General features: G+C 36.0%; 1 protein-coding gene across 6 annotated transcripts; it reads left to right on the top strand.

Annotated features, from left to right (window-relative positions):
• Positions 1–10,722: 10,722 nt before the first annotated feature.
• On the top strand, positions 10,723–25,101 carry LOC123203971. Of its 6 annotated transcripts, XM_044620514.1 has the most exons (13): positions 10,723–11,162; positions 11,607–11,690; positions 14,669–15,625; positions 15,929–16,014; positions 16,111–16,205; positions 16,310–16,600; positions 16,724–17,236; positions 17,392–18,187; positions 18,337–18,567; positions 18,676–18,800; positions 19,467–19,879; positions 23,536–24,152; positions 24,856–25,101. In XM_044620514.1, exons 2-13 carry the CDS (start codon positions 11,688–11,690, stop codon positions 24,866–24,868), a joined length of 4,140 nt encoding a protein of 1,379 aa, XP_044476449.1. In that variant the 5' UTR covers positions 10,723–11,162; positions 11,607–11,687; the 3' UTR covers positions 24,869–25,101. The 6 variants fall into 6 exon arrangements, with proteins under 6 accessions (XP_044476449.1, XP_044476416.1, XP_044476441.1 ...); XM_044620481.1 differs by lacking the exon at positions 24,856–25,101 and having other exon boundaries at positions 10,724–11,162; positions 11,610–11,690; positions 23,536–24,804; XM_044620506.1 differs by lacking the exon at positions 24,856–25,101 and having other exon boundaries at positions 10,724–11,162; positions 16,400–16,600; positions 23,536–24,804.
• The last annotated feature ends 236 nt before the right edge of the window (positions 25,102–25,337 follow it).

Here is a 25,337-nt window from a genome sequence, read left to right as displayed (position 1 = left end):
TTACCTGTCCTGAAGCAGCCTTGGGAAGACCTAAGCATAAACTTTATTGTGGCCTTGCCAAGAACATAAAGAGGAAAAGACTCAATTATGGTGGTTATTGATAGATTCTTCAAGATGACTCATTTCATCCTATGCCACAAAATGAATGATGTAAGCAAAGTGGTAGATTTGTTCTTTAAAGAGATTATAAGGTTGCATGGTGTTCTAAGAACCATAATATTCGATCGTGACACAAAGTTCCTAACTTACATTTGGAAGACACTATAAAGTAAGTTTGAGACTAAACTTGTATTTAACACTTCTCATCACCTACAAACCGATAGCCAAACAAAGGTGACTAATAGAACATTGGGCATACTATTGAGGACCATAGTGAATTGGCATCTCAAGGATTGGACTTAAAGTTGGCTCAAACGAAGTTTGCATTCAACTGGGCTTCAAGTGCTACTATAGGTCACTCTCCAGTTAAGGTAGGTTATGGGATAAATCTATTTATCCCTATTGAACTAACCTTTTTACCTATTGATTTGCAAGTGTATAGGGATACTCAAGAAAAGATGAAGGCAATGAAAAATTCTCATGAGAGCATTAAAGGTCTTACAAGATGAAGGCTAATAAGCATATGAAGCCTTCTATTTTTCAACCCAAAGATTTGGTTTGGTTACACTTGAGGAAGAAGCATGTTCCTTCTAAGAGGAAGAGTAAGGTAGCATCTAAAGCTGATAGTCCATTTGAGGTGATTACGAGAGTATGAGACAATGCATATAAGGTGGCATTGCTAGATGAATTAGGAGGAGTCTCGACCTCCTTCAATGTGAGAGATTTGTTACCTTACTTGGAAGATACAAATCCTTTTTAACCTAGGGAGGAAGATATGGATTCGGCCTAATACTCACAATCAAGCTCCAACACTCCCATTTCCAACAAGCAAGGCCAAGCCCAAGTTTACTTCACTCACCATTCGACCCATTTAGCTCTAATGGGTTCAAATCACTCAATTGAATGCAACATGATCACTTGGGTCCAAGAGTAGCAAACAAGCCTAATGGAATGTTATTTTGTTTAAGTAATGTTTAATTAATCATGCATTAGCTTAGTTTGTACTTATGTGTAATTGAACTTTATTAGTAGTGCATTAGACAAGACAAACAAGTCAAATGAAGCCTAAAGGAAGAAGACAAGTGCAAAGCTCAAGACATTACCAATTTCGTCAAGGGTAAAGGATGACACATGGGGTGGCTCCTTGTTCCTTTTCCTCTTTGAGCATGTCGCATAAACTAATGATATTTGGGTGTAGATCTCAAGCAGCCTTATTTTATTATAGTTTGAATTTAAATGCACCTGAAAATATTGTATTTTGAAGCCTATATAAAGACTTGACTCTTTCATGTAAAAGGTTAGACTTGTTGAATAAAAAAACATTGCTTTATGTTGACCAACTTAATTCCTTTATCCTTTCTCTTTGTTGATCGGAGTTAAGTGGTGGAGTACTTTTGGCTAATGGCTAGCCCTTTAAGCCGTGGGTGGTTCTTGATCTTCAAGCCTTCGTTTGGCTTCTTGTGTTGATTACTTGAGTAGTTTTAGTCATGGTTGTTGGATTTATTTGGTTGTTTTACTCACCTTAATATTATTCTTCAAATTCAACTTGGAACTCACCAGAAACCAAATAAAATAATATAATTTTATTGATATTAAAGGAAGTTAATTAACACTTTATGAATTATACTAATATAACTAAGAAAATATCAAGAAAATATGTTGTACCAAAAATGTTTAACTCTAAAATCTATTATGAGTAGTGACCATGCATGATAAACAATAGCCAAACATGATAGATAGTAAATAGGCTCAATCACACTTACTAGGTTTTTCACTCCCAACAACCAGAAAATTGTTTCATTTCTAACTAAAATCAACGTTTCACTCAACCAATTAATCAATAAATTAACAAAAAATAATTTTTCATCATTTAATAACCAATTTTTATTGAAGAAAATCTAGTGGTATACTAACCGAAATTAAAAAATTTTACCCTAAATCCTAAACTTTATTTTTTGTCAAAATAAACAATTTCTACACACTAACTTAATATAACTAATAAGTAATTTTCATAAACTAACAACCACCTTTCTTGTTAATTTATTTTCCATTCTAACATAATTTTATTAGAATTTTGGGTGAAAAAATGTTTGAAAAATTAAGGTTCTTGAGGTTAAAGATAAAAGTAAAACATATATTAATTTAAAATTTTGATTATATCTATGTAACCTATTATATCAGCTAATATCATTTAGCTCTAATAAAATTATATTATTCTAATTAATTTCTAGAAAATCTAATTTTATCTATAAAAAATTATATCATAATCCTTCTTAGTCAAAATTTTGTTAATACTGAAACAATTTTTCATTAAAAAAATCACAAAATTCATCCACTAAAGTTCTAAATCCATATCCCAAATATTAAATGCAATTTTAAAAATATATATTAAAAAACCGAAAATTTTAATTGAAATTTCTTTGTCTTCATGCGATTCACATATAAGTCCTAAAATAGCATTTTTTATTAACAAAAAGTCACTCTCATCATCATAAGACATCATATTTTTATATTAACGAAAAAAAATTATGGTTTTTAAAATCTTATTTATTGGATCCGGTCCACCCATGATGGGTTGACCCGATCCATTAGGGTTATAGGTTAACCCATTACTGGCATTTTACTATTTTGCCCTTGGCAGTTATTTTTTAATAACTGCCACTCCCTCCTTTATTTAAATGGCATGTAACTTCCATTGGGAAGTTAACAGAAGAAAACTAAAGCATAATTTACAGAGAACAGAAATTGCATCACATTACTCTTCAAAAATCAATTCTCTGGGGAGAATTCTTGCAGAAACAAAAGAGATAATCAGCAAATCGTGTTGTGGACATTTCCAGGAGTGCATCGAATCACCGAATCATCTTCAATTGTCAGATTCAGGCAAAACCGGGTATGCTTTCTGTGATCCTGAATTATTTGATTATGCTTACATTGGTATCAGAGCCACTTATATCTGTTCAATTGTGATGTTGGTGATATAAACATGATTAAGAAGCATGTTTAGGGATTGAATTACGTGAACAGTGTTTTATTTATTAAATAATGCGTACGGACGATTTTGCTTAATGATGGATTTGTTGCAATTTTGTGAAATTAATGCTTAGAATCATGTTAGGATGAATCCTGGATATGATTTTCATGATTAATTAAAAACAAAAATTGCACGAAACCGCATGAAATTGGACGAAATTCAGAGGACTATGCTTCACCCATAAACCGTAACATTCATGCCTTTAATTCGCCAAATTCCGGTGACTCCGTCCCATGAAAATTAATGCATTCTCATCGTCATGTCACGGGCTTCAAAAGCCCTATGAAATTGTTGTCGGAAGATGGCCGGAAGGCAGCCAATTTTGCCGTCAAAGAATTAGGGTTCATACTGCGTCGCGGGTCGAAATCGGGTTGGGAAAACCCAATTGCCCGACCCGAATAGTCAACGGGTTGGTCAAACCCGATGGTCAACGGTCTAACCCGTTTGGTCAACCAGGTCGATCCAACCCAAATCCTGACCCAAGGCAACCCGGTCAACGAAGGTCAACTTTTGACCAGTCAACGGTCAGAGCTTTGACAACGCGTGAGAGCGCGTGGAGATGCGTGAGGACCTTGTTCCGATGCGTGGAGGCGCGTGACGTACATTGCCCGCGCGTGGAGGCGCGTGAGACATTACTTTGGCGAGTGGGAGCGCGTGAATGTTTCTATTTATACCGGGCAGCTTATATTAGCTCAGATTTAGTTCTTCGTGATCTGTTTATACATGGATTAAACACTTATATGTGTTATTTTGATCATGGTTTTGAATTATACTTTGCTAAACATGTGAACATGTGTTGTTTATATTGTTATGCATGTATAATTTATTATTGTCCATTTGTTGGTCATATATAGGGTGAACATGTTGACTAAGGACTACTATCTGAACTATAAGATGAATCCAGTGCACAATCTTTATACTCACATTGGTGTCATGCATGAGAGATATAACGATTTAAAAGACAAGGGCATAAAATTAACTGGAAAGGAGAGGATATCTAGATTACTAAGATCATTGCCAGATTATTGGACTTCAATAATTTCTAATCTTGTTCGGGGCAAGAAATTCAAGAATTATTGGCAATGTGTGGATGAATTACAGCTCGCTGAAGAACGCAGAATTGTAATGAATATAAGAAAATCTATATCACTCTCAATTTTCCCAAATCAACGTAGTGCGAGGCATGTAGGCTATCGCAAGTATGATAATAACTTTATCTTAGATAAAGTTACTCCTAGTATTGTTAGAGATAGAGAAAATGTTTTTTCTCAATCTGATTGGTGGAGATCAAATCCTTATAAATATGGAGAGCGTTTGATTAACAAGATGCCCTGTTTTAAATTGTACAAATCTCAAACCAAGGATAGTTCAGAAGTTAGTCATAGTCGTTGAATTTCATGTCCATATTTATTTCATGCATATTTGTTTATTTTTGAATTATGATTATGTTAAACTCTCAATGTTGATATAATATATATGTTTTATGGATTATTTGTGGGAATTCTGAGACTGATAGAATTAAATTATTCTCGTCTGGAATATACATTGATGCAATTGGATTAATTATTAAAATGTGAAACATTTGTGTTATAGACGATGATTGGGAACATAGTGAACTTTTGATTCTATGTCTTATGTGACATATTTTAATCTTTAATGTACAATTGCGACAATAAAATGTGTATATATCTTATTGTTGGTGTTGTGTTGCGTATCTCTGTAGTTATATATTGAAATGGCTTCGAAAAACATAATTGCCGATTTGAATAAGGGAGAAAGATTGAATGGAGACAATTATAAAATATGGAGAATGAGAATGCACTATATCCTAGATGAACATGATGCCTTGGAAGCTGTTAATCAGGTTATGGATGAGCCCCAACTGGCTGAGGGGCAGAATCCTAATAATGTCCAACATAGGCGTAATATGGACGCTTATAATTCCTGGAAAAAGAAAGATTCGACTGCCAGAGGAATACTCATTAGCTCAATGAATGATGATATTGCTTATCAGTATGAGCAATTTAAAACTGCAAATGCTATGTGGGTAGCATTAACAGAAAAGTTTGGAGGAACGACCGTCTCTAAACTGCGGCAGTTGACCATCAAGTTCGACACATATAAGAAAGTTCCAATAAGCCAATGAAACAACATCTGAGGGAAATGTCGAACATGATAATTGAGCTGAAGAAAGCTGGGCATGATTTGACTGATGAACAGCAAGTGCAAGCTGTTATACGATCTCTTCCTGATAGTTGGGAGCATATGAAAGTGAACATGACCCATAATGACAATATCAGGACTTTTGATGATATTGCTCGCCATCTTGAACTGGAAGCTGAGCGCCTAGAGGCTGCTGGACTAAATGCTCAAGCATATGTTGCTGAGTCCAGTTCGAAGAAATTTTCTGGCTATAAGAGAAAATGGCGAAAATCAGGAAAAGGAAAAGAGATCGTCCAAGGACCTGTGAACAAGAACAAACGGTTCAAGCGCAAAAGAGGCAAGCGCTATGGGAAAAGAGATAAGTCTAAACTGACCTGTTATAACTGTGGTAACAAGGGTCATTTCGCCCGTGAATGCACGGAGCCGAAAAAGGTATTGTCTTATCTTGTCTCAAATTGTGAGATTTATGTTTCTAGTACCGTTTTCTTAACTGAATCTCATCCTATGTGGACTGTAGACTCAGGAGCAACAGACCATGTAGCTCGTGACAGAGACACTTTCGTAGAATTTCGTCGAATACCGAGAGAAACACGGTGGATATATGTAGGTAATAATACCAAAGTTGAAGTGAAAGGAATGGGCACATGCAAATTAGTTTTGCGCGGTGGTCAAACCTTGTACCTACATGATGTTTTATATGCTCCAGAAATTCGACGAAATCTGGTCTCTGTAATGGTTCTGTTAAAATTAGGATATTGTTTTATTTTCTCTGAGAACTTGGTTAAACTTTTTTATAACGATATGTTTTATGGATGTGGATTTATGTCTGAAGGTTTTATGGTGCTGGACACCTTAAATTGTATTAATGATAATACTGTTAGTTTTTCTTTATTTGCAACTCCTAATAGTCTAGATGTGGATGCAAATAAATGGCATGCTAGATTAGGGCATATTGGCCAAGAAAGAATGAACAGATTGGCCCGTGAAGGTTTATTAGGACCTGTCACGAAAATAGATTTGTCTATTTGTGAGCATTGTCTAGCAGGAAAAACTACTAGAAAACCTTTTGGCAAAGCTATTAGAGCTGAAGTTCTTCTGCAACTTGTGCACTCAGATATTTGTGGACCTATGAATGTTAGAGCTAGAAAAGGAGCATTCTATTTCATCACTTTCATAGATGATTATTCACGTTTTGGTTATGTCTATTTGATCTCCCATAAGTCAGAAGCAATAGATTGCTTTAGACATTATATGAATGAGGTTGAGAATCAGTTAGACAAAAGAATAAAAGCCTTGAGAACTGATCGAGGTCGTGAATATTTATCTACCGAATTTAAGGAATTATGTAGTGAAAAAGGAATTATGAGGCAATTGACGATTCCTAGAACTCCGCAACAAAATGGTGTAGCAGAGAGACGGAATCGAACACTGTTGGAAATGGTTAGGTCTATGATGGCGCAAGCAAATCTTCCAATTTCGTATTGGGGAGATGCTTTAATGACTGCGACTTATATACTTAACCGTGTGCCTACTAAGTCAGTAATTTCTACACCTTATGAGTTATGGACAGGTAGGAAACCTGAATTAAATATGATGCGCCCTTGGGGGTCTGCTGCATATATCCATGACACATTCCATAAATTCGGAAAATTGGGTCCAAGAGGTAAGAAATGTATTTTCATAAGATACTCTGAGCACTCCAAAGGGTACGTGTTCATAGGAGAGGACTTTGATAGAAGAGTGACTGAAATAGAATCTCGAGATGTAACATTCATAGAAAATGAATTTCCTGAAAAGGGTGATATCGATAAAAGTCTTCATCTGTATGAAACGGAAGAGGAATGTGGAGAAGGTTCGTCCCAACGACCATTAGTTGTGTCACAAGAGACAATGTCTCTACCTATTACAGATAGTGGGAGCAATGAGGTTATGCTCCAACCTATTTCGGATAGTGGGAGCGAAGATCCTCAATTGCGAAGGAGCGAACGTTCTCGAATCCCCAAGAGACGTTTCGAAATTGAAAATGAAGTTTTCATAACTGCTCCTCCGGAAGACGATGAGCCTAAAAATATCAAAGAAGCTCTATCATCCCTTAATAAGGAAAAGTGGCAAGAAGCATTAGAGGAAGAAATGAGATCCATGGAACTTAACCAAGTTTGGAGTCTAGTGGACATACCGCCGGGTCGAAAACCCATTGGGAATAAATGGATTCTTAAAATTAAACGAAAGGCGGATGACTCAATAGATAGATACAAAGCTCGGCTAGTGGCAAAAGACTATACTCAACAAGAAGGTATAGATTATGAAGAAACCTTTTCGCCTGTTGTGAGATTTACTTCAATCCGTGTCATTCTAGCCATAGTAGCACACTTAGATCTAGAATTGCATCAGATGGATGTCAAAACAGCTTTTCTTAATGGAGAGCTTGACGAAGAAATCTACATGGATCAGCCTGTAGGTTTCGTGGTAAAAGGCCAAGAGCGTAAAGTATACAAGCTCCAAAAATCTATATATGGCCTAAAACAGTCATCAAGACAATGGTACTTAAAATTTCATAAGACAATATTGTCTTATAATTTTAAGATGTTAGAACAAGATCATTGTGTTTATGTGAAAAGATCTGATGACAAGTTTGCAATTCTATCTCTTTATGTGGATGATGTGCTGATAGCTGGGAGTGATTTGGAATATGTGATGATCATTAAAAATTGGTTATCTGCAAATTTTGACATGAAGGATATGGGTGAAACAGATTATATTTTAGGTATAAAAATCAAAAGGGATCGTTCAAAAAGACTTTTGGCTCTGTCACAAGAGCGTTATATCCAAAAGATTCTAGAACGATTCAACATGGGAAACTGCAAGCCTGTAGATAATCCTGTGTCAAAAGGCGATTTATTGAGCCAAAACTTGTGTCCAAAGACTCAAAACGAAATAAATGAAATGTCTCTTGTACCTTATTCAAATGCAGTTGGAAGTCTTATGTACGCGATGATGTGTACTCGTCCCGATATATGCTTTGCTGTCGAATTGGTTAGTCGATATCAATCAAATCCAGGAAGGGAGCACTGGAAGGCTGTAAAGAGGATATTGAGATATCTGAAAGGCACTGTGGATTATTGTTTATGCTACCAAGGAAAAGATTTGCGTATCGTTGGCTATTCGGATGCTGACTGGGGTGGTGACTTAGACCAACGCAAATCAACTTCAGGTTATGCTTTCTTACTCCAAAATGGCGCTATATCTTGGAGCAGTAAGAAACAAACGTGCATAGCCTTATCCACAATGGAAGCAGAATTTGTAGCATGTTCTGCTGCTGTGCAAGAAGCTGTTTGGTTGAAAAGATTTTTTGAGAATTTGGGTGTAATGGATGCATCAGTTGGTTCTATAGTTATGCATTGTGATAATCAAGCTGCAATAGCTTTCACAAAGGATCCTAAATTCCATAATAGAACCAAACATATCGATACCAGATATAACTTTGTCAAAGACATCATTTCGAAGAAGGAAGTGATCGTACAATATATTTCTACGCATAACATGATTGCTGATCCTCTAACAAAACCGATCTCAAGAGATGTATATCTTGCACATGTTAAGTCCCTTGGCTTGCGTAGAATATGATGATGACTTGTTGAGTATATATTGTACTTGTAACACAACGTTAAAACATCAAAGAGTTTGAATTTATTTTATGTGTTTTGAATTCATGGTGTTTATAGATATACACATTGTTTATTTTTGAAATCTCAACAAGATGATAATGTCACACAAGTTTGATTGGCTCTCTCACACGAGCAATCGCCTTTGACGCTGAGGAGAGCGTGCAAAGATGAGACATATTTCTTGAGGTTGATGCGGTTTGAAGAACGCACTTAGAAAATGAGAATTGTTCAAGAAATGAATTATTTGATATGTCGCCTTGATGATTAATCAAGATGAGGTCATGACTTGATAGATTTGAAAATGACCGATTTGGATTCCCCACGTCCAAATAACTTGTGAATGCCAGATGTGAGTTCTTAATAGATAAAGACACCTGCAAGATTGGAGAGATGATTAAGAACTCAGGTTAGGCGCTGAGTGCAGCGACTGAACTAAGATCTGTACAATGTTGGTAATGACATTTTGAAAAGATACACATTGTAGCACATGATTCATACCATGTGTGCATGAATAAGACGACCGCTTGAAGTAGTGGAAGGATGAATTCCTGCTCCTTCACTGTGTGAGACTTTATGAGGATTACCTCATGATGGTACCCTTTGACTCTTTGCTGTTATTTGATGTTTATTCTTAGTGTTGCTATCTTAGCTTGGAACCTATGGCTATGAATGATTCACTGTATGGAACATGACTAGAAAAACAGCTAAGTTTAAATTGAGAATTCCGAGTAGATGAGGAAGACTTATATATTACGTGTATCCATTGGCCGGCCGGTCATGTCACTTATACAGGAGATTGGACTTGATCATGGATACATAGGAATATAACACTATAATGAATGAGGGATTAAAGGGAGCTAGTGTTATCGAGTAAGTTTGGGGTGCTGCGAGACTAACGCTTTATTTTATTTTGGGTTGAAGCGACTATGTTATTCCTAACAGATGCATAGTATATTAGCTCCCAAGTGCAGGTTGCTCGCAAGGTCGCACGACACGTTTGCTAGTATGAATTCCTCTGTTCTGTAAGATTTTTGTAGAAGAGTATTGTGATTCGGATTACCCATCATGTGTGAGTGGGAGATATTGGATCCGGTCCACCTATGATGGGTTGACCCGATCCATTAGGGTTATAGGTTAACCCATTACTAGCATTTTACTATTTTGCCCTTGGCAGTTATTTTTTAATAACTGCCACTCGCTCCTTTATTTAAATGGCATGTAACTTCCATTGGGAAGTTAACAGAAGAAAACTAAAGCATAATTTACAGAGAACAGAAATTGCATCACATTACTCTTCAAAAATCAATTCTCTGGGGAGAATTCTTGCAGAAACAAAAGAGATAATCAGCAAATCGTGTTGTGGACATTTCCAGGAGTGCATCGAATCACCGAATCATCTTCAATTGTCAAATTCAGGCAAAACCGGGTATGTTTTCTGTGATCCTGAATTATTTGATTATGCTTACATTATTAAATATCAATTATTTTATCAAATAAATAGTATGCATTTTGATAAAATAAATTTTAAATGTGTCATATTAATTATAAATCTTATATATATAAATAATTATATTATTTAATTATAAATCATCAGTTTAATTTATGTTTTTTTATAATTTATTTGTAATATCCAGTTAATAATTCCTGTTTAAAAAATACAAAACAGAGTACTCCTCGTAAAGAGGATGGACCGAATATTGTAACAGCTGACAAAAATTCGGATATAAAGCTCAAAATTTACGAAATTTATAAACAACGAAAGAGAAAAATAAATAAATAAATAAATAAAAAGGGGGAGAGGTATGTTTCCCTTAATTATAGAGAGAAGGAATTTAAAGCTTTGTAGACGAATGCAAGACAATCCTCATCATTCCTGAAGCTACTTTACAGATTTCTTTCATTTCATTTCTCAGATCATTCAGAGGCGCAAAACAAACTGTTGAATTATAGATATAAGCTTTCCATCTTGCTTGTATTTGGGAAAAAATAGGATATATATAGTGTTCAATTGCATCGGTAATTAGAGTGAGAATCGAGAAAGAAACGCGAAGAGAGCGTGTTGTGATTGTTGGAACTTTGTCTTTAAATTTAGAATCGAAGAGTTGATGTTTGGGTCTGTTGACGATCGGTTGGCAGCCGAAAGGAAGGAACCAAGTGTGGAGGAGCTCTACAATGCAACGAAATTAGTTTATCAGATTGAGGCAAGGATGTTTTACGATTAGGGTTCTTTTTTTTATGTTTATATTTTGGGAATTTAGTGTTTCAATTATTGTTCTAATTGTTTCTTTTCGAGTTTTGATTTTTTATTTAGTTTGTGTTGAATCAGGAGAATTAATTGTGTGTCTTGGTGTTTATTTCTATTTGATTGGATGGTTTGGGATTTTTGTTATAATAGGGTGGGTGGTTTTTAATTGTACGTTTGAAATTAGGGTTTTTAGCTACTTGGAGAAATTATAGTTTTTTTTTCCTGTTTTTATTTTTGGGCTTTTTTCTTTGCTTAAAGGGTGAAGTATGTTTGAAGCTGCTAGTGATAGAGCTGCCAAACTGATCTAATAACTATTAGATTGTTGTATGTATCAGCTTCACAGTAAACTGTGTTGGCTGTATCAATTGATACGATTTTTTGCGGGCTTTTTAAATCACAGCAGTTTTGAGAGGTTGTTGACTCATGCAAGGAGCTGTAGAGGAAGCAGATCTTGATGTTCAGAAGAATATGATGAGATAACATGGTAATTTACATACTGTTTTCTTATCTGCAAACTTCCCCATTTCCCTCTTGTTTCTTTTTTGCTTTCGTGTTTATGGGATATGAACAGCTGAGATTGTGAAACCTTCTTAATATGTTTTCAAGAATGCATAAACCTATTATGGTTATAAGTATTAGTTAAGTATAGACTTCAGTGAATAGAAGGCGATGAAAACTTAGCATAGGGCAAGCAGGTTACCTTTTAGTATTTTTGAAATCGCATCTCTTTTATTATAAACAGTAATGTGATAGTTACTTCCTTGTGAACAGTGAATTGCAACTATTTGCGTATCAAGAAATTTGATCTGTGATTGCTATTATTTCAGTGTATATAGCTGTTGTGATTAGTTGCATTGGGAAACTGATCATATCTTTGTATGGAAAATAATTATTTTAGCTTTGTGTATGATGTACTAAGTTATATGACTCATAATTTTATAAATTGACTGAACGAAAATCCAAATTCCCCTCTATCCATGTTTTTCTTTTTCACTATGATTTGCAACATTGTCAAGATTTTTCATATAATTTAAATATGCCATATTTATAAACTTGTAAAATTTTTGCAATAAGGGAATTTTGAAGGAGTTGAAATAAAAGTTGTTTAGGCAGTACAGAACTTGGAATCCTTCATTTGAAACAGATGGCTTTTTGTTTGGAGAAGTTTAAATACTGAGTTGCACGCATCTTTTACAAGTGGGTTTTTTTTTTTTTAATCATTCAATCTTTAGTGATATTTTCTGTGAAATAGGTTGTAAGACTTGAATTATTGGGCCTGTACTAGTTTGGCTGGGTTCTGCTTGCTTGCCATTTCTTTTGGTATTTCAGATTGCTGGAAAATCTTCTAGAGACTCAGCATGGTCTTTTTTTATTTTGTTCTTTTTGAATCAGTACACGTACTTCAGTTCCTTTTTTTACGATGAAAAAGAAAAAATGGAAAAGAAAGTTACCTAGTGACTTTTGATTGATAATGGTACTGCATTAGAGTTGCTTTCAGCTCAACTAATTTTACCTTAAAAATATGTTATGAAAGGAGATTGAATTTAGTTGGACTGGAAAGATGTTAGGATCCCAAATGCAAGGTATGAGACTTGGATCCCACATTGGAAAGTATGGGCAACTAGTATGGGGTTTATATGACCTTGGGCTCTCCTATCTCAATAGCTAGCTTTTGAGGTGTGGTTCTCCTAAGGTTCGTATCATTTGGTATCAGAGCCATCACTATGTCTCTCAGTTGCAATCGTGCGGTGCGGGTGGTGACGCCGGTATTGCAGTGTTCGCCCGGGGCTAGTAGGGAGCTAGCGCACAGCCAGCCCGCTTGGGCGCCGGGACTGCGGAGCGTGGTGGTATGTTAGGATCCCAAATGCAAGGTATGAGACTTGTATCCCACATTAGAAAGTATGGGCAACTAGTATGGGGTTTATATGACCTTGGGCTCTCCCATCTCAATAGCTAGCTTTTGAGGTGTGGTTTTCCTAAGGTTCGTATCAAAAGATGACTAGAAATAATGAATTCTAGATAGCTCACATAGGTTTATATAACATTTCTACGGGCAGGAATGAGCTTTAATGGTATTAAGATATTATAGGGGTGGATTGCAGTTTAGATGGGCTTAGAAATGACAAGTTTTGTTAGTTGAAAGTACTTTGGGAAGAGTACATTTGTGTCTATGTTGCTAAACCCACATTATTCTGTAATTTAGAAATGATAAGTCTAAGAATACGGATTGGATGGAAAATCTTAATAATATCTTGGCCTATGTTCTGGAAATAGTTGAGTCATCAAGTTGACCCACATATGTACTCCCATGAAGGCATTGATTAGGCTATGCACAACACTGAGTCATTGTTGTGCAGTAAAATTAGATTGATTAAAGTAGAATTAGAATGATTGCTGTTATTGCTATGTGTTGTGGATTGCTCGAAACGGCAAGGCATTCAGTAACCTTTTTTTCTCTCTGACAATCATGATTAATGCTCTAATCTTTGGGCAGCATCCTTGTAGGCATATAGACATCATAAAGGGTTCTTGAATGGCCCATCACCAGTTGTATTGATAGTCTTTCTTCATTGGATTCTTTTCTGCTTATATGGCAGCGGTTTTATTTAGTTGTTTTGATAAATTAAGTGGACTTGTATCCAAATAAAGGAAGGGACAAGACATTAGTTTAAATACCAAGGAGACATTTAGAAACACACTGAAGTAGATACCTTTTGGCTGTAAGATCAGGTAAGATACAGTAAGCATACGGAATGACTTTTTCAATAAATAAATGGAAAGTATTGGCTAAACCAGTTGTATTGCAATAATAGTTTTGAACAATGATAAGCAAAATGCAAGCACCAGTGTGATACTCATTATAAATTTAAGAAGTACTATGCATGTTTTAGCCTTAAATGTTTGGAGGGTATAATTTGGTGAGTAGAAGTAGGTACGAATGAGTTATTCTTTAAGCTAAAGTTAAGGAAAAAACCCATTTTTATGTGAGGGGTTGCAGGAATATGATAGATTGTTGTCCAAGCAAAGGGGTGGCATTTAAAAAGGTAACATTTTGTCCTTGAATGAAACACCAGTTTGATACTGATTTTAAAGCTCTGACATATGATGGTCATTTAAGCGACGAGTCATTGAACCTGCTAAACCTCTGAGATACCATTTCAACTGTTTTATCAGTTTATTTAATTTTAAATTTAGCTTTTATATTCTTCTGAAATAGAAATATGCTTACTGCTGTTATAAAATGATGTTCTTTTAAGTTATGTGTCTTTGATTGTGCTATGCCTCTGATATACCGTTTAAACTGTTCTATTAGTTCATTTACATTTAATTTTATCCTATTTTGACATGGATTTAATGCTGAGGTAGGGTATATCTTCATATTTTTCTAGTTGGTTGGAAATGGACTGTCATTATTATTTGTCTTGCTTGTTGCTTAATTAACTCTTTTTTTGTTTTTAGTAGTTAACATTATGGGCTGAAAGAAAATTTGGCAAGCATTCCATGAGTCGGAAAAATCGTATGAGAGCAGAATCTGGAACTTGTAACGTCTGTTCCGCTCCTTGTTCATCTTGTATGCATCGCAACATAGTTATCATGGGATCAAAGATTGATGAGTTCTCTGATGAAACATGTCGTGAAACGACAGCAAGTCTTTTTTCTGGTGTTGACAATGTTGGCTCTAAAGGTAGACCATGTGACAGCCTTCAACATGCTGTCAGTGAAGCAAGCAACCTGCTCAGTGCCAATTCCAGTCCTGATTCTTTCTCGGTGAATGCTGAAAGCAAAGCTACTGTTAGGTCTTGTGATATATCTGTCACTTCGGAAGATTATGATACTCATCCAAAGTTGTCGTCTGGTGGAGAGGATAAAATATCTCTGAAACCTGACTGTGTTTTGGATCAGAGAATCTTCTCTCCTAAATATAATGATGCCAAGGGTGTGGAAGGACATGATGATAATATGTCAAGTGTTAGCAGAGCCAGTGATGCCGATACAGCAGCCATTCATGATGAAAGATTTGTAGACATTAAGAATTTATCTCATAGTTCAGCATCAGTTTGTAGTTTAGGTCCAGAAGGATCTAGGAAGGCACCATTTTCCCAGAAATTAGGCTCCTCAGAGATTCTTCCAGCAAAAGAGGCTGATACTGGTTGTGGTTCTCCAAAGGTTCAAAGTCCATTTTCTCATTCACGCAGTGATAAGTCGCTTATTGGAGGCTTCCCTGAAGCATGGACAAAAATATCTCCAAAGTCAGAAGAAGAAGTTGAGAAGGATGGTGGGGACCCACAAGATGAAGCTTTTAAGAATTCAGGCCATGATGAACATGATTTGAAGTTGTTGGCTGAGTCACCTGACATGCAGCCTCTACAAGCAGTGTCTGGGGATGAGAGTGATGAGTCAGACATTGTAGAACATGATGTGAGTAAATGATGCTTTCACTTTTTCTGTTACATTGAAAAGAGAGAGTGAGAGGGAAAAAAAAAAAAAAGAAACTTGGAATAGATGTATGCATTACCAGTGAGCTTAAGATTGCTTTGTTTATGTTTTGGTTAAATGGATTAAGGGTTACTTCTTTTGACGCTTGGTCTAGTTTTAGCCTGCAAATGACCACTGGGATTTCTTTTCAGTTGTTTGGGATCCTTCCCTTTTCTCTCTCATTTTACAATCTAAGTTATGGAAAATGAATTTACTTTTTGAACACATTCTTTTTTTTTGAAACAGGTAAAAGTCTGTGATATTTGTGGGGATGCAGGACGAGAGGATTTGCTTGCTATTTGTAGTAAATGCAGTGATGGGGCAGAGCACATGTAAGTATATAGTCTCTTATCTTTGTTGCCTCTAGCAATTTTTATTATTTGATATTACAGAATGAGTCTTAACATTGTTTTTGCTATCTATAATAGCTATTGCATGAAAGAAATGCTTCAAAAACTTCCTGAAGGTGAATGGCTATGCGAAGAATGCAAGTTTGCAGAGGAAACTGAAAATCAGAAGCAAGGTAGGTGAAGATGAAATAACATGTTGGGTCCTGAGTGAATAATTATTATGGCAGACACATAAACACTTTATATTCTGATCATTTTTTGAAATCCAATTTTAAAGTTTTAGATGCAGAGGATAAAAGAACAAACAATTTAAGTACACAAAACTTTGGTAAGAGACAAGCTGAAAATCTAGAGCCTGCTGTGGCAGCTAAAAGACTGGCTGTTGAAACAAGTCTAGGACCAGCAAAATCATCCAGCCCTACCAGAACAGCTGCTTTATCACGGGATAGTTCATTCAAAAGCATGGATAAGGGGAAAGTAAAGCCAGCATCTTTTGGTAATATTTCCAGCGCTGATGTCTCAGAAACTGCACGTTCTCCTAGTGGTCTGCTGCTTCAGACACCCAAGGGTATGCCTTTCCGCTGGCTCAAAATCTTTTTCTAATTCGTTATTTATGTAAAAGCCAAATATGCCCTTTTTGTTTTATCTATTCGTAATATTTTGGGCAGTGATTCCTGTTTTTATTGTTTAGGTACTTTATTAAAATCCAGTTCATTCAACACCTTGAATTCCAAGCCAAAATTTAAACTTGTTGCAGAAGTTGTTCCTCAAAAACAGAAAGGCAGCAGAGAACAAGCAACCTTTGATATGAAAGAAGGGTTTTCTAGAGCAATGAACAAATCTCAGTCATTTAAATCTGCAAATTTTGGGCGTACAAGTACTAGCGAATCAAAATTTAGAACCCTTTCACCTCGATTGTCTCAGGATCTGAAAGGACTAAAACAAGTGAAAGAGCGTAATGTATTTGAAAGGAAAAATTTGTTGAAGTTGGATAAGTCTCATGCTGGTTCAGCAACAGCCAGTGCTGCTATTTCAACACCCAAGGTTGAGCAAAAGCTCACATCTCGTGGTGAAACAGTGCCTCTTTCATCTGCAGGCAATAACCGGGAATCAAAGATTGTGAAGTCTGAAGGAAAAGCAAACACATTGTCAAAGTTAAACAGCAATCTAGCTCGTAGAGGTGCAGAAGTCCCAGCTTCTCTGGGTATGCCCTTTCTTGATGAAAAACCATAATAATGTTGTTTGTCATTTTTTGATGCTCACTGTTAATATGCATTTTCTCTTAAACACTGGGTTTCCTTTTCTTCCAGATTCCTGTGTGCAAAATTAAGAAATTGTTTTATTGTTTGAACAATGCAGTTAGAGCTTTGTCTATGAATGGAATGTCGAGTTCTGCTACTGAACAGAAGTCTTTCCTTGTTGTCCCCAAGGATGAGCCCTCATCCGGTTCTTCTTGGACTGCTGATAGGCCATCAAACAATGTCAGTGAAATTCTGCAAGATAGACTACCTCGATCATTGGAATTGACAACTCAGGGTGAAAAACCCAATGTTTGTCATCCAAGGCCTTCTACTACTACTGGTTCAAAAAATGTTCCATGTCAAAAGTGTAAAGAAATGGGTCACGATGTGGAAAGTTGCCCCATTTCTAGTCCACAGGTTTCTGGTTTTGATATACCTGCTGGAAAGAATTCTGGGGAGGAGATGATCAACGGTAATAAGTTGAAAGCTGCAATCGAGGCCGCCATGCATAAATTGCCTGTATCATATGGAAGGAATAGAGTGAATGATCAATCAGATGGGTTGTGCATGACAAGTGTAGATGGGTTGTGCATGACAAGTGTAGATTTGGATTGTGAAGGAGCTTCTCAAGAGCAATTTTTGGTCTCAAATATGACAAAGAATATGATTTCCTTGGAAGAAACACATGAAGCACAAACTAATATGAGAAACTGTTCCTCTGACTCTTACAAACAATCAACTATCAATCAAGGCAAACAGTTTGGTGCCAATTCCACTGATTTGAGAGTTGGGGATCCAAGTTCAACTGCACACCTTGGAAAGGCTCCAATGAGGGACTTGTCTGGATACACTTTGGCAGCATCATTTACTCTTTTGAAGATGTCAGCCATCCCAGAGCATGAATACATTTGGCAGTGAGATTCTCTTCCCATCTTAAATCATTATCTTCATCCATTGGATACTATGCATTTGTTTTCTTTTCTTTTCTTATATATGAATTTTTGGTGGTCCTATCTTTCTTCTTGAAATTTAAATCATTTTAGCTTGTTTTGCTTGCATGCAGGGGGGGATTTGAAGTACATAGGGGAGGAAACATTCCAGATTTATACGGTGGAGTTCAAGCACATTTATCATCATATGCATCACCTAAAGTTCTTGAAATGGTGAACAAATTTCCCCAGAAAATTCAATTGAATGAAGTACCTCGCTTGAGCACATGGCCAATGAAGTTTCATGAAAGTGGTGCAAACGAACATAATATTGCTCTTTATTTCTTTGCGAAAGATCATGAGAGGTAAGTGCATGACGACTTGTTTTATTTTTTCAGTTGACAGTGCTCTTGTGGGTGCTTTATATTATATACTGTTTTCTATTTTTATGTTTTTGTTCTATTCTGCTCCAGCTATGAGAGCAATTACAAGTGTCTGGTGGATAGCATGATGAAGAATGATTTAGCACTGAAGGGAAACCTAGATGGTGTGGAACTCCTGATTTTCCCATCCAGCCAGCTTCCTGAGAACTGTCAGCGTAAGAATCAGCTCTTTGATTTCTCTTACAAGCGCCCTGTTTAATTTAGATACCCTACGGCGAGGTCAAAATATGTCCTTTCGATGCAAATTCTGAGGCTTGCACTAAGAAATTTTTCTTTGTGGGCACCGTGCTTATGAGGTGACAAACTCTGGATTTTGATATCTGTGTCATGTGCAATATTATATAGAGTATATAATACCTCAATTGTGGGTGCATTGAAGATCTGTGAACATCTGTTGACAGAGAGATATTCAGGGATACACACACACACACACACACACACACATGTTTGTGTGTATTTTTATGCTTATGATATGCATCAGAAGAGTAAGAACATATTTCAAGGTGGAAAAAATGTATTCAGGGGTTTCCTATGAATGTTTTTCTGTATTTGTTTCTGGTATGCATCAAGTATAGGAACATGCTTCAATGGAGTTAGAAACCTTCCCACTGCTGATGGTTGCAACTGTTTTGATGGTCTTGCTTCTTTATGTGGTCACAATTTTGTTCTCACTAAATAAAGCAATGCCTTTATTGGGGATGCAAGTTCACTGGCTGCTGCTTTAGATCACTGCAGCTTGGATATCTGAATTTGTGGCCAAATTAAATAATAGAATTTAGAATCATGGTAAATGCTAAAATTCATTTACTTGTTTTTGGCAGGTTGGAATTTGCTATTTTTTCTATGGGGTGTATTCAGGGCAAGGAAAGTGAGTTGCTCTAATGCCTCAAAGAATTCAAGTATTATCGGTGGTTCATATATGATGCCCTTAGAGAGGGAGATGTCTGCTGATGCCATATCTTTGTCTCAGAAGCTATGTTTGCCCAAGCATGTAGATAAATTTTCATCTGCTTCTGATAGTTCTCATAACATAGCCCTAGAATTCAGTTGTCCTGACAAGACAGGCACCACAGTGAATGGGGATTATGATAACAAGGTGTCTTGTGATGAGCAGACATCCTTGGGTTCACAGGTCCACTCTCAGCAACAAGATGGACTTGACTCCAGATACACTCCAAGGACTGCAACAATAACTCAATTGTCCAAGGAAATGAGATGCACCAGTTCTCCCCTGGTAATGTTTATTTACGTCTACTTGTGTGTAGATTGGCAAACAAGATGTTAGGTACATCCTGATAGTTGCTTCTCTAATTCCTTGATTTTTATATCCATGCCTTGTTTATGGTGTATGTTCATATTGAACTTGGCATTGGTAGGACGTCTGTGAAATACATCGTTTACACACACAGAGACTAAAAAGAATTAGTGCTTGTTTAGGGTTGATGTACTTTGGAAATAATCATTTATTGTTAAGCTAGGGCTCATAACTTTTTCAAGTTGATTATTTTATAATCAATTTGATAAAATATTTTTAAAGACAACCTGAGTATCTTTTCAAAATCATATTGTTTCTTAAGGTTGATCGTGTCAATATCCAATTAAAGAAAATACTTATAGAGCAGCACAAATTGCAATTTCAATAATTACAGAAATTAGATAAAATGAACACAGTTGGGAGGTGTTAATACAAACAACCACCAAATTTGTGTTCCATGTTGACCAAAGGAGACAATGAAAAAGTTTCTCCATATTAAAGCAACAATCAAGACCTTTATATTCCATTTCTTGTTTCTCTCATCTCTTTATTATCTTTTTCACAACTTGTACTCAACTGCAAGATTTAAGAAGAATTGTTTATGTTTATTGTTTGGACCGATTAAAACTTATTTTGATTGATGTTAGAAACATTTGGTGTTAGATTTGTTTGTGTTGTCCCAGAGTTAGGGTTTATAGATTGTGTTAAATATCAAAAGGTTGGTGAGTTTTTGGTGGGATTACGGTTGAGAAATGTTTGTAGAGAAATGTTTTTGATGCAACTTGGTTGGAAGTGGAAAGTTGTATGGAAACCTTGTTCTAGGGAGCAACTGCTCTCAGGAAAACTCTAAAACCTTTGGTTCTAGGAGCTTCCTCTGGGATTGGGTGATATTTTTGTGGGATTACGGTTTTCAGTTCTGAAACCCCCATTCCATGAGGTGTTTTGTTGTTTATGGGGTTTTATGGAAGAAAAAGAAAACTTCATTGTCACGAGGTCAACTAAAAATTGTTGACCTTGATGGTTTGTAATTGGTTCAAGTAGAGAATGAAGAGTATTGAATATAGAATAGGAATGCCGTTCTGTTTAATTGAAGTTAGTATTTAATATGGAGACATTTGAGAGTTGTTTATTTTTCCTTGTGATACGAATCTTAGGAGAACCACACCTTAAAAGCTACCTCTTGAGATGGGAGAGCCCAAGGTCATATAAACCCCACACTAGTTGTCCATACTTTCCAATGTGGGATCCAAGTCCCATACCTTGTACTTGAGATCTTAACATACCACCACTCTCCACAGTCCCTACGCCCACACGGGTTGGCTGTGCGCTAGCTCCCTACTAGCCCCGGGTGAATACTGCAATGCCAGCGTCACCACTCTCGCCGCACGATTGCAACTGGGAGACATGGTGATGACTCTGATACCAAATGATACGAACCTTAGGAGAACCACACCTCAAAAGCGCTATTGAGATGAGAGAGCCCAATGCCATATAAATCCCACATTAGTTGCCCATACTTTCCAATGTAGGATCCAAGTCCCATACTTTACACTTGGGATCCTAACAGCTTGGCACCCACCAAATGTGGTTATTTTTGTTGAATTTCTCCAATAATTATCTAATTATATTAAGAATTTGATAATTTCTTTTCAAAATAAATAAAAAGTTGGCTAATTGTTAGTCATACTAGCCTTTTGATCAATTTTAGTTTGATTATGTGGCAAGATGCACCATGACAAGGAGGGCTGAAGCTTGCAGCAAACAGGCTATTGGCTTGTGGGTATTTTTTCCTTATTAATATTTTTAATTGATTATGAATTTGGCTAATTAAAAAATTTAAATAATTATTTTATAATTTTTATATGCTTAAATAATAATTTGTAGTTAATATATTTCTAAGATAAAGTATGTTCATTGTTTGTAATGGGACATTGAAAATAAAATGTAGCACATGTAGCTTTTGAAAGCACATATATAGTTGATTTTTCCACAATAGAGCAAAAAGTGATTAAGTTGAAAGTTACAATAAATAGAAATTGAGCCTAAACTTTTTATGTCGTATTTTTTATATCTGTCTACTATTTCTTAGTCGCCTCTCTTGTCATTATGTTGATTGTTACAGGCCTCTTGAATCTTCTATTTACCTATTTCTTATTCTTTATTTCATAATATTTGAACTGGGTTAATTGTTTGTCAAGAATGGTGCCAACATGAGTTTTAATATATATTTGTGATCTTATTATTGGTTTGGTGAAGATGGTTATGAAATTTTATTCTTAGGAAGGTTTTTTTTCCTACAACATTATTTTTTCTAGCATTTATACTCATATTTTTATTTTGTCTGCATATTAATGTTGAATGCGTTGAATCATGGTACATCCTCTTTCTACCTGATTTCACATCTAGATACTTTTATTATCTCTGAATATCTCCTCTGATTTATTGCATTTTCCCTCAAATCCTTTCAAGCTTTTTCATTTTTCTTGAGGATATCCAGATCAGATTAGGTTTAACCCCTTCAATATGCCCTTATCAGATCTGCAGAAGAGTTATCCAATATTTGAATATCAAAATTATGGTTCTCCTTCTGTAATATTGGAAATACTAAAATATCTTTTCACTATTGGAATTGTTTGAAATCAATTGTGAAAATAGAAAATACTGGGAGATGATATTTTGCAGTTATTCTAAATCGAATGTAATTGATATATGCAAATATGGTCTGATCTGTTTATTTGCGAAGATAGAAGAAGCACCAAACCACCGACCTGACAAATCAACTCTCAGCTGCTGCAGTCCATTATGCCATATATAATGAGCATATGCTTTGATGCTGGAACTCCATGTCAATCTAGTAGGATATATGTGTTGTGGCTTATTGGAAAATTTATGCTTTTATGGCATGTTTCAAATGGGACAACCCAAGATGTTCTTGGCCACCAATTGGTGCATGACGTGTGAGGGAGGTTGAGAGCTTTAGACCACTGTTCCTGAAGTGAACATATGTGTGGATTAATCTCATTTTCGTCTCAAATCTCTGTCAGACTGCTCCTTGCTCTTATGTTACTATGGGGTTTAATAGGATAGCTAGAATGTTATGGGGCTGTTCAGCTATGGCTATTGTATTTGTCATCTTGATAGAATGAAAAATATAAAAAATTTGAATAAAAAAAGAGGTAAGGGAGTCAATTTTTTATTGGAGAAAGCCTGTTTCTGGGTTTCTCTTTGGTGTTTGTTTCATTTGAACTTTAAGGCTTACCTTTTTAATTTTATTTGTCATAACTGGGAGGTTCCAGTGAATTGATTTAGGCTGTCTTTAGTACTCTTATAATGACGCAAGATATGTATTTAGATTTTGTTACTTTGAGATGTTCTAATATGTAGATGTATCTATGTACTGTGGACAATTTGTTCCTTTTGTAGATTTCTCTTAAATTTATGTGTTTTTTTGTTTTTATAAAAACATCTCCACGCTAGCATGTTTTGTTGGCTATTATATATTTTCTGCTTCTCCATTCTCTGTTCATATCACGTGCATTTTATGCTTCTTGATGTTACCTTCTTTCAGTTTATTTCAAAGCCTTGCGGTCATTTCCTTTTTTATGCATATTAATATTTATTCATTACTTTTGCAGGAAAAGTGTAAACTTCCAGTTTGCAGGCGGGGCACTGAGCTCAAACCCTCTCTCAAGGAAATTAAAACTGATGTTGGCAAAATTGAGAAGACAGAACATGTAGTTTCTCCATTTGTTGAAGAAGAGAGGTTAGAATTAAAAGTTCTCCCTTTAGGTAATGAGGAGAATGTTGTTTCTGCGAAGATGCCTGATTTAATGGTAAGGGGAAGAAATCAAGTTGACCTTGAAAGGTGCTTGAAGGATGATGATGGTTATATAGACCTAGAAACTTCCTTGGGTAGAAACCTGAACTTTAAAGGTCTCAACTGTCAGCAGTCCAATCACCATAAACGCCCACGTTTGGATTTAGTGGAAACTTTGTCAGAAAATTCTAGTAGCACAAGCCAAAAAATGACTTGGAAAGAAGCATTTGTAGACGGAGAAAGTACTAGTAAGAAGCCAAAGACATGTTTTAGTGGATCATATGGATGTAGTAGTTCTAGAGATAGAGATTCTTTCAGTGATGGATTTTCTTCACAGAGAGATGATCTGCATCCTAGTTCTACAGTTGAGGATAAGAGATGTGATGTGTTATGTGACAAAAAAGTTATTCCTGAGGACTCGGGAACTGCAGAGAGGTACTTCTTTCCTGTGGATTCACATGTAAAGGATTTTCAGTTGGGGTCTGACCCTATGCCATGGAAAGCACTCTCATCAAAAGATGAGGATCAATTTCATGATGGGATTCCAAATCTCGAACTTGCTTTAGGGGCTGAGAAGAAACCACCAAATAAGGGAATGTTGCCTTTCTTTGTCGGGTCATTAGACAAAAATAATAACCAGGACAACGGAAAGGCGGAGGATGTGTCTGCATCCCTTTCCCTTTCCCTTTCATTCCCATTTCCAGACAAGGAACAACAAACTGTCAAACCTGTTCCAAAAACAGAGCAGCTTCTGCCTGAAAGACGTCGTGTGGATACTTCACTGTTCCTCTTTGGGGGTTTTCTTGGACAAATAGACCAACAGTAAAATCTCACAGTTTGTACATTATTGTGCCCCATTTGGAATTATGAATGTCTATGTATACAAAGATCATGTGCAATGATCATCATGGGCTATATAGGAGATCTACTTTTCCATCTGTTAATAACCACACAAGACTTATAATTATTTTTCATTTAGATTTTCTGGTTTTTTGAGTGCATAGTTAAAGGCTTATTGTATATAAAGAGAATCGAAGCCAAGCACAGTTTGAAATGCCACAAGAAATTTGCAGGAGTTTTGATTTCATTTGTTTTCTTATTCTATTTCTGTTTCTGAGTTTTTTTCCTTTTGGTGCAGTTTTCAAATTTGAAGCGTTCGTTGCCAGGAAAATATGGTATTGACAGTTGATGTGGTGCATATAAATTTGGAAGATTTTATATGTAATGAAATAGAGAACTTTCAAGTGGTGGGCTACAAAACCAATGTTGGTGGAGCTGCCAGTTTTTTCAACAATTTTGCTTAGTTATTTACGTTGAACTTGTTTTGTAACAAGATTAATACTTTTCTCTCTTTTGTCTAATTCCATGTCTCTTTTAGCTTAAAGATGGGAAAAAAATCGATGATCACCTTAATCGTCAAATGAATACCCCTTTTGCTAACTTGCCCAACTTTCGTTAGTAGAAGTGCATGACAAGATTAAATTACCCCTATAATGTGAGATGTTGATAATGCTTCGCTACCCACGTTGACTTTGCAAAGTCACCAATGGCGCAAAAACATTCATACCAGTGAAACTGATTTCTTGTCTTGTTTCCAAAGCCAAGTATAAACATGCTTCA

Source organism: Mangifera indica, chromosome 2 (genome assembly GCF_011075055.1).
Source record: "Mangifera indica cultivar Alphonso chromosome 2, CATAS_Mindica_2.1, whole genome shotgun sequence".
Taxonomy (NCBI): Eukaryota; Viridiplantae; Streptophyta; class Magnoliopsida; order Sapindales; family Anacardiaceae; genus Mangifera; species Mangifera indica.
The sequence above is the reverse complement of the archived record's forward strand: the minus strand, read 5'-3'. Positions and strand labels throughout refer to the sequence as shown.